This window comes from Salmo trutta, chromosome 8 (genome assembly GCF_901001165.1).
Source record: "Salmo trutta chromosome 8, fSalTru1.1, whole genome shotgun sequence".
Classification (NCBI taxonomy): domain Eukaryota; kingdom Metazoa; phylum Chordata; class Actinopteri; order Salmoniformes; family Salmonidae; genus Salmo; species Salmo trutta.
In genome coordinates, this window is record NC_042964.1 from 21,428,639 (window position 1) to 21,438,726 (window position 10,088).

Here is a 10,088-nt window from a genome sequence, read left to right on the forward strand (position 1 = left end):
AGCATCTGCTTCATCTGACCACTTTTTTATTGCTCTAGTCACTGGTGCTTCCTGCTTTAATGTTTGCTTGTAAGCAGGAATCAGGAGGATGGAATTATGGTTGATTTGCCAAATGGAGGGCAAGGGAGAGCTTGGTACGCGTCTCTGTGTGTGGAGTAAAGGTGGTCCAGAGTTCTTTACCCTCTGGTTGCACATTTAACATGCATTAAAGTCCCCGGCTACTAGGAGCACCACATCTGGGTGAGCGTTTTCTTGTTTGCTTATGGCGGAATACAGCTCATTCAATGCTATCTTAGTGCCAACCTCTGACTGAGGAGGTGTGTTTAAACAGCTACGAAGAATACAGATGGGAACTCTCTTGGTAGGTATTGTGGTCTACAGTTTATCATGATATACTCTATCTCAGGCGAGCAATAGCTAAAAACTTCCTTAGATATAGTGCACCAGCTGTTATTTACAAAAATTCATAGTCCGCCGCCCCTTGTCTTACCAGACGCCGCTGTTCTATCCTGCTGGTAAATCGTATAACCAGCCAGCTGTACGTTGATATTGTCATCGTTCAGCCAACACTCCGTGAAGCATAAGATGCTTCAGTTTTTAATGTCCCGTTGGTAGTTTAATCTCCCACGTAACTCGTCGATTTTTCTTGTCCAAAGATTGCACGTTTGCTAGCAGAATTGAGAGAAGTAGGGTTTATTAGATTGCCTTTGAATTCTCAGCAGGCAGCCTGCTCTCCGGTCTCTCTTTCTCCGCCTCCTCTTCACGCAGATCGTGGGGGTCGGGCCTGTTCCCGAGGGAGCCATATATCCTCCGCCTCGGGCTTGTCAGAGTCTTGAAAGATGAAAAAGGATTCTGCTAGTCCATGGTGAGTAATCGCAGTCCTGATGTCTAGAAGTTATTTTCGGTCATAAGAGATGGTAGCGGCAACATTATGTACAAAATGAGTTTAAAAAAGTTACAAACAACGCAGATAAATAAACAAAAAAACACAATCGGTTGGGGGCACGTAAAACGTCTGCCTTCTGCTCCGGTGCCAATTTTTTGATGTGACCCATGCTGATGTTGACCTTGAACAGAAGGCCAAAGCCAAGAAGAAGAAAGGTAAGACTGGACATCACTCCTTCCATATTCCCCCTATCATAACCTCACACCTCTGAACCCATATTGATTAGCTGTATAATATTCTGTATATAACTGGTTTTATTACTCTGATATTCTATCCTCACTCCTTACAGAAACAGAAACCCCACCTGAGGCAGATACAGTCTATTCTCAAGTGAAGCCAGGCATATCCCCAGGTAAGACTAATAGCCATACTAATATGGAACTAATTATCTGATATGAAAGTATAATGTATATATTTAAAATATGTCTCTTATTTTGATTCTTAGAGTGTGTTTGACTGCATGTCCTAAACAACTTTGTGTGTTGATATGTTGCAGGTCCTTGAAGGGGTCAGAAATGGAGGGATGGAGGGATAAAAGGATGGAGGGACGGAAATATGGAGGGGTGGAATGAGGGAAGGATGGAAGGATTAAGGGATGGAAAAATTGAAGGATGGAGGGATGGATGGATGATTGGAAAGATTGAGGGATGGACGGATGGAACAATGGAGCAAAGGAGGGATGGAGGGACACACCATCAGAGGAGGAGCAGAAGGAACACAGGAACATGGATTATGCACATTCAACAAGCACAAGCAAACACACACATACACACACACACACACACAATAACATATTGTACATTAAGGATATTTTCTTATTTTATTTACCAACAGATGTATTTTGTTTAAGCATGGTTTAATTGTGTTTCACTGTAACAGCTTTTTTATTATAAGGTGTAATGATAATGGATCTTATCTGCAGCTACAGCAATTGTGTCTGCTTTGTATTGTCACGACTTCTGCCGAAGTTGGTTCCTCTCCTTGTTCGGGCAGCGTTCGGTGGTCGGCGTCGCCGGTCTTCTAGCCATCATCGATCCACTTTTCATATTCCATTTGTTTTGTCTTGTCTCCCACACACCTGGTTTCAATTCCATCATTACATGTTGTGTATTTAACCCTCTGTTCCCCCCCATGTCCTTGTCCGGAATTGTTTATTGTAAGTGCTTGTGCACGTTATTCTGGTGTACGACGGGTTTTGTGCCCATTGATATATTGTTCTGTTTCCGGTGGTTTTTATTATTAAAGTGCGCTGTTGTAAACACAGTTTTTGCTCTCCTGTGCCTGACTTCTCTGCCGCCAGTACGCACCCCTTACATGTATTGTGTATTGCATTGTAATGTTTTTTTGTGTAACTTTATTAAAACTTACTATCTTTGATTTATTATATCTGTAATTCAGATGATTGAATAACATATTCACGTTTTCTTATAATGGTGTCACGCCCTGACCTGAGAGAGCCTTTTTATGTCTCTATTTAGGATTGGTCAGGGTGTGATTTAGGTGGGCATTCTATGTTCTATTTTCTATGTTTTGTATTTCTTTGTTTTGACCTGGTATGGTTCTCAATCAGGGACAGCTGTACCTCGTTGTCGCTGATTGGGAGCCATACTTAGGTAGCCCTTTTTCCCACCTGTCCTTGTGGGTAGTTAACTTTGTTTGTGGCACTTAGCCCTGTAAGCTTCACGGTCGTTTTATTGGTTTTGCTGGCGACATTGAATAAAAAGGAAAATGTACGCTCACCACGCTGCACCTTGGTCTACTTCATCTGACGGTCGTGACAAATGGCCTGTACTTTTACAATGTCTTTGCATTGGGCTTTTTTAATAAGCAATTTTTTATCCACCAGATGGAATGAGTGCTTTCTTAGAGTAAATGGATATTCTCATCGTCATCAACTTTTCCATAAAACCTAATTTGGTCAAACTCCTTTCAGCCTAATATAGATCTTACGCTCCACAATGTGTGAGCTAAAGGAACAATCTGCTATTTCTACATCCATTTTTGGACTTAATAATATCTACCTATTGAATCTTGAAGAATATAATATAAATGCCCCATGAGCAAAGTTCAAATGCCGTACCCCATCAGCTGAAGACCATTGAGATTTTCAGAATTACTTTTTGGCGAAGATTGTGCCTGAAGAGAACAGTTCTTCTCAGTTTTATGATGTCATATACTCTGCAGGAGTTCTGAGGAGCTAGTAACCTACGTATGAATGACTACCAGTTCTCCCATATTGCCTCCTCATCCTACAGACAGGACATAACGATTAATGACATTAGTTGTGTATGACTCTTACTGCTATTTTCAGTGTCCCTGCATGGTCTGGAAGGTCACTGTTCCAGTTAGGGGGTTTCTGTGTCTATGTGTTTATGACTATGTGGTCAAACAGACAGCCGGAAGCCAGGTCATTGTCACTGGTCCTGATAAAATAAAACAGGTCGCCACGGAGACCACAAGTCACAGGAAGTGACATCACCACAAGATGTTGACTGAAACATAGAAGGGGGCCTTTGTCAGTAACCTGGGACCCATTACCTTCCAAAAAATTTGGCTGGTGTTTCATGTCCCTCAGTCACACTGACCTATAAGCATGCAGAAGAAGTCATGCAAACACTTCTGCAGGCATATGAAGCCTTGATGAAAATGCACACAAACTGTTTGCTCTCTCTAACTCACTCTCTCTAACCCCCCCACTCTCTCTCTTTCGTTCTCTTTTGTTCTCTCTCTCTCTCTTTCTCTGTATCTATTTCTCTATCACTTTCTTACTTTCTTTCTCTGTCTCTGTCTCACTCTCTCCCCCCGAGCCCTCTATCTTTCTCTGCAACTTTGAGTGGTTTGCTCATAAAGTAACAAGTTACCGGTATCTGTGAAACACCATGACCAAGACCATGAACCACACAACCAGCAGCAGCTAGGAAACACATGCTCCAAAACCACCATGATCAGACTGATCAACACAGTGACAGACCCCAAACACACCCACGCCTCATTGTCTAACGCTCAGTCTGAGTGAAGGGGCATTTTCAGAGAGCAACTATAGAATGTGACTTCCTTTTCAAGTAACATACAGGAATTATTTTATAGAACAGCAGCCCTCATCAAAAGGAAGTCTCTGCTCTTTCTCCTCTCTACTCTTTTTCTACTCTACTATTCCTTCTCTGTGTGTATCGGTTAGTCAACTGCTAGCTAGCTACCAGTGACAGTGATAGATAAGGACATACAGCCAGAGGAAACAGTCAACGCCTTACAGAGATGTCTGGTGGTCCCTTCTCCTGCTTCTCCAAACAGGGAATACTACTTCTCCTACTCTCCAACCTCCACTATGGTAAGTTTTGTAAAAAAATATATATATATTTATCCTGTTTATGCTTTGCATATCTATTGCATGTGCTTTCTTGAATTATGAAGTTAGTTAAACCGTTAGCTTTCTCTAACTTCCTTGTTGGTCTTTGCAACGATGTGTATTGACTGTAGAATGCCTTGCCATCAGTGATTGGTTGGGTATTTAGAATCTTTTGCTTTATTACTGTTTGATAACACCTTCATAATACCTATACTCAGGAACATATCATGATGAAGTGATTCTGCAGTTTTGAATGAGTGCCAATGGTGTGGTTGGGTCAGCAGCTGTTGCATTGTGTTTGTTTCGGGGTAAACTTTGAAAATTGAGATATTAAAGACATGATAGATCAGACGCATAGTGTATAAAGGAGTGAAAGAGACTGGGTTTTATGTCAGAAGGTAATGGGTCTCTGTAGAAGGACCAGTGGCGGTTCTAGACCATTTCAACTGGGGGGGCCAAGCTGGGGCCAGTTGTACTGTTAGAGGGGCCAGTTACATTAGACGTTATTGTTGTCATATCATTTTCTTCACTGCATTGCAGGCATTAGCAGGCAAAAGACCATGTTCATAATCATTAGTGTTCCGCGTTGCCACTGTCTAATAACGGATATAAAAAAGAACAATAGCAAAAATGTGTTATATAAAAATGATTTCATACTCCACATTTAGGGGGGCCACAAGGGGGTCCAAAATTGTTGTCACAGGGGCACTGGCCCCCCCTGCCCCCCCCCCCAGAACCGCCCTGAGAAGGACAGATGGCTTTGGAATGTGTTGGGTGGACAGGAGGAGGTCACAGGATTGCTATAGAGGAAGCGGATGGACATCTGTGGGTAAGGCGAAGAAGGGGTTGAGGTCAGGAGGTCAGATCAGATCCCCTGAAGGGAGAAATAATGGTTTATTATCCTATTACCCTCTTCCTGTCGAACCATAAGATGTAAGGATTGGAGAGAAGGAGGAGAATATATACGTAAATATATAAAGTGCAATTATGTAAAATGTAATTTACTGTATAAATGAAACCTGGAAATGGGCTATATAAATCTAATACAGTATTATCTATTATTGGTTAGGTAGGACTTGCATTGCAGTGTATTAATGTGTAATTATCAATGTAGGCACACTGTAACAAGTATTACAGTGTAACAATGAGTAATTACAATGAGTAATTACAACAATTGTTACATCGTACTAGATGAATAATTACACAGTGATAAGATCATTGTAAAATAGTGTGCAGCCATTGACTGATGTCAGAATAACGTGTGTATTTGTGTGTTTCAGGTGTAGGTGTTCCTCTGATCATCAACAAGAGAGTGGGGGACTCCGTGGAGCTGCTGGCAGGCATAGAGAATAGACATTTCAAATCCTTGGAGTGGAAGTATATGGGAAAGGATATTGCAGAATTCAACTCAGAAGTTGTATATTCACCTGGATCCCAGTTCGAGGGGAGATTAAAGATGAACACCAAAAACTTCAGTTTAACAGTCAGAGAACTGACACTGCAAGACTCAGGGGATTTTTTACTTACAGGTGAAGGGGACAAAGGTCAGATTGGCAGTAATATCATCGCTCTGAAGGTCCACGGTAGGCTGTTTTCATCATTTTTGCATCCTATTTTGATATCATTCTTATTTATATACATGACTACAGCTGATGGTCTTTACACTATAACACTGAATTTGTGGTTTTATACTGACCTCACTCACCATGCTTTGTTACATTTCAATCACATTATCAAGTCGTCTATCTCCTGGTGGTATGGCTATGGTAGGATTCATTTAGAAGACTGATTATGAGTCTCTATCTCTCTCCTGGTTGGTCAGAGCCTATATCCACGGTGGCGATCCAGACAGACATCAAGCTATTGGCCAACCACTCCTGTACGGTACGGCTGGTGTGCAATGTGTCCTGCTACCACAACATTACCTACACCTGGGAGAGAGACAATGAGATCTACGGGGACGCCCAGCAGATTTACTTCTCTCTCTCACCAGCAGAGAGAGACATCAGTGTAAAGTGCAACGCCTCCAACCTAGTCAGTTGGAAAACTGCCTCTACGACAGTAAAGTGTAGTAATGACACAACCACCACAGGTACCTAGATATCATAATAATCCCTTCCAAACACTTTTCAGTGTGCTAATACGCTTATGTTGTCAAATATAATATGTAATGCATGTGATTACATTGGATGTATATGATATAGAGCCATTTAGTGTTTATCATATTGTATAGTCTAATCATGTGTGTTGTACAATATGTGACAGGACTGGTGTGGTTTACCATCTACATCGGAGTACCAGTAGGAGGAGCTGTGGTGCTGATCCTCACTGTAGCTGTAGCAGTGTGCTACTGCAGGGGCCGAAGTAACACATGTATGTACAGCTTAGGGGCCCCTACTTTACTTAGGGGCCTCTACTATACATTTCAGGTGGTTCTAGAAGTATTCTTCAGCTGATATGATGTTGGGGGGGATTTGGTAGAAATTAGAAAAAGAGTGAGACCCCTCATTAATTCCTGGGTATGTTTGTTGATATCCTGTATAAAATGTTTCTCTGATTGGTTGATATTTTGTTCTTATAAAACACAGCAGATCTAACTGACAACACAATATATGCTGATGTTGTGATCAAAACAAGAATTAGAGATGTAAGTATGCATTGCCGTTATTATGTATCTGAATGTGTGGAAGCTGTATGTACTGTATTGTAATGGGCTGTATTTTGATTCCAGACAAGACCAAACAGTCATGTAAACCCAATATCCATATATGAAACTGTCAATGATCTGGTTATCCCAAGATTGAACAAGGTAAGATATAAATGGTCATAATGGTAAAATGTATGTGATTGAATGGAAGACTATGTAGTCTACTTTGAGAATAGTCACTACCTTTCATGATGCTGAAACAGTTTCTTCTTGATTATCTGTCACATGTAGCCGCAGACTCTGTATGACAAGATCGCATTTGGACGCCCAGAAGGCACCCTCATCTCCCCACCAGAAAGTACTGTGAGCTGAACAGGATGTGGTCATAGGCTGGGCCTTCCATAGATATGGAACCCTCTGCATCCTCTGCATCTTACACGTGTATATTCTGAAGATAGGCCTAGATGTTACTGTCTATTTGCTTTTATTTCCTTCTAGTTTGATGATTCTCATATATACATTATGTCATAAGGCCTTATGCCTTTCTTTGAAGGCCTAGTTACAATTAGGAGATTCTGAAATGTGTAATAGGCAGTAGTAGGTGTTGTGATCAGACAAGCTCATATGTCAAATTTCTATTTTCTAGATTAAAGAAAATATATGTAGATAATAGCATGACATTGATTAGTGAGGTGGATTTATGCCTGTGAATAGAAAGTGCACTCTGTTGCATTCGGATTATGTGCTCGCCAGGCATTGATGAGGTTGTAATCAGAGAGTATACGACTACAAACATGTGGATTGTAGTTGGTCTTATTTTTTTTATTTTTTTTGTCCGCATGTCCAAAATGGCATTCATGTCTGTCCCTATAACCAGATGGAATTCAATTAATTCCCAAAAATATGCCGTTCACAGAACAAAAAATGTTTATACCTTTTTGAATACATTGAGTGCCTTGCATTTAGAGTGAATTGTAATTAACTCTCATGACTGTATTTGTTAGCAAAAGAGACACGATTGTTGTTTTGAATGGTTTTCAGTACTGTAGCCTTCACCAAGTGAGTGTCTAAGTGAATATGTTATCTTTAAAATTAAACTCATTATGACAACACATTACAAACATCATAAAGCCCCTGAGGGCCTAGTTTATGCACCCTAACACACTGGTCTGAAACTCCTGTTTTACAAGCCACATCAAGCCTACAAGTCACACTATGTTGGCTTGCAAAGTGATGTTTAATTCCTATTGGAATCCAGCCAGAGTTAGGATATCTAACAATTGGAACTTTTAATCACACGCAACCTGCATTCAGAATGACTGACGGGGTAGGGAAGATTGATTACTCAGACTGCCTAAATCATATAAACTGCAACAGCCATAACAGAAATGTGTGAAATAAGTCAAACTACTAACAGATTGGATTAGCTTGATATGTTTGTTAACCTTTTCATGCGTGAGTTCCAAACATCTCTAATGGTCTCCCCAGTGTGAGTTTATTTATGCACGTGATGTTAGAACGTTCTCTCCATTCCAGAATGGGATTGTTAAGCAACAGTATATTTAATCCGCGCTGCCCTCAAACCTAGCACGCAGCCTGTTCTTATTTATAGGCTGTTTTCAACTTGTCAATTTCAAATAATTTTCTAACAAGTTTTTTATTTTCTAAGAACAGTTCCGCCTCCTTGTTCATTCACATAAAAGTAGTCATTTATACCTATGCGGGCACAATTTCTTTTTGACGTTTCTGATCAGGACAAAATTCCCCAAGAACTTCCCAATTGTTTGTGCAGTTCAAGTCTGCAGACATTTGCGCATCTCCCGTCCTGCACACACGTGTTCCACATGTCCCGTCTGTTGCCTGCATCGCAGTCATTGGTGTTTTTGTTACCTGTAATAATGTCACAGTTGTCTTCAGTGAAATAGGACCAAGGCGCAGCGGAAGTATGGATACTCATATTTTTTAATGTTCAAAAGAAAGGAGTAGAGCATCCACTTGAAACAAACAAAACAACAAACAATACTCACAACAGCAACAGTGTGGCAGGCTCAAACAAAACGCAGCAGTGCACACAACAATTCCCCACAACCCCAAAAGGCAAAGTAGGCCACTTATGTGTGACTCCCAATCAGCCACAACCCTCTACAGCTGTGCCTGATTGGAAGTCACACGGCCAAAAATAATGAAACACAAACACACAGACTCTTCTGCCACGTCCTGACCCAACTACACCCTCTACTGGTCAGGACGTGACAGTACCCCCCCCTTAAAGGTGCTAACCCCGGAAGCACCTTTAAAACAGAACCCAAAAACAAAAGCAACCCCAAACAACAAAACAAAATTTCCCCTCTACTAAAGGGAGGGAAGGGAGGGTGGCTGCCGTCAACGACGGCACTGTGCTACACCCCCCCTCCCCAACCCACCTATATCAGGAGGTGGCTCCGGTTCTGGCCTTTCCCGGCAGTCTGGCCACTCTGGCAACTCGGGGCAGTCTGGCAACTCGGGGCAGTCTGGGCAGTCTGGCAGCTCAGGACAGTCTGGGCAGTCTGGCAGCTCGGGACAGTCTGGGCAGTCTGGCAGCTCGGGACAGTCTGGGCAGTCTTGCAGCTCGGGACAGTCCGGGCAGTCTGGCAGCTCGGGACAGTCTGGGCAGTCTGGCAGCTCGGGACAGTCTGGGCAGTCCGGCAGCTCGGGACAGTCTGGGCAGTCCGGCAGCTCGGGGCAGTCTGGCCACTCCGGCAGTTCGGGGCAGTCTGGCCACTCCGGCAGTTCGGGGCAGTCTGGCCACTCCGGCAGTTCGGGGCAGTCTGGCCACTCCGGCAGTTCGGGGCCGTCTGGCCACTCCGGCAGTTCAGGGCAGTCTGGCCACTCCGGCAGTTCAGGGCAGTCTGGCCACTCCGGCAGTTCAGGGCAGTCTGGCCACTCCGGCAGTTCAGGGCAGTCTGGCCACTCCGGCAGTTCAGGGCAGTCTGGCCACTCCGGCAGTTCAGGGCAGTCTGGCCACTCCGGCAGTTCAGGGGAGTCTGGCCACTCCGGCAGTTCAGCGCAGTCTGGCCACTCCGGCAGTTCAGCGCAGTCTGGCCACTCCGGCAGTTCAGCGCAGTCTGGCCACTCCGGCAGTTCAGAGCAGTCTGACCACTCCGGCAGTT

At 43.1% G+C, this 10,088-nt stretch overlaps 1 protein-coding gene across 1 annotated transcript; it reads left to right on the forward strand.

Moving 5' to 3' along the window:
• Window positions 1–4,132: 4,132 nt before the first annotated feature.
• LOC115198486 (SLAM family member 8-like) lies at window positions 4,133–8,053 on the forward strand. Its single transcript, XM_029760457.1, has 7 exons — window positions 4,133–4,274; window positions 5,573–5,875; window positions 6,115–6,384; window positions 6,558–6,665; window positions 6,881–6,939; window positions 7,024–7,101; window positions 7,231–8,053. Exons 1-7 carry the CDS (start codon window positions 4,202–4,204, stop codon window positions 7,309–7,311), a joined length of 972 nt encoding a protein of 323 aa, XP_029616317.1. The 5' UTR covers window positions 4,133–4,201; the 3' UTR covers window positions 7,312–8,053.
• The last annotated feature ends 2,035 nt before the right edge of the window (window positions 8,054–10,088 follow it).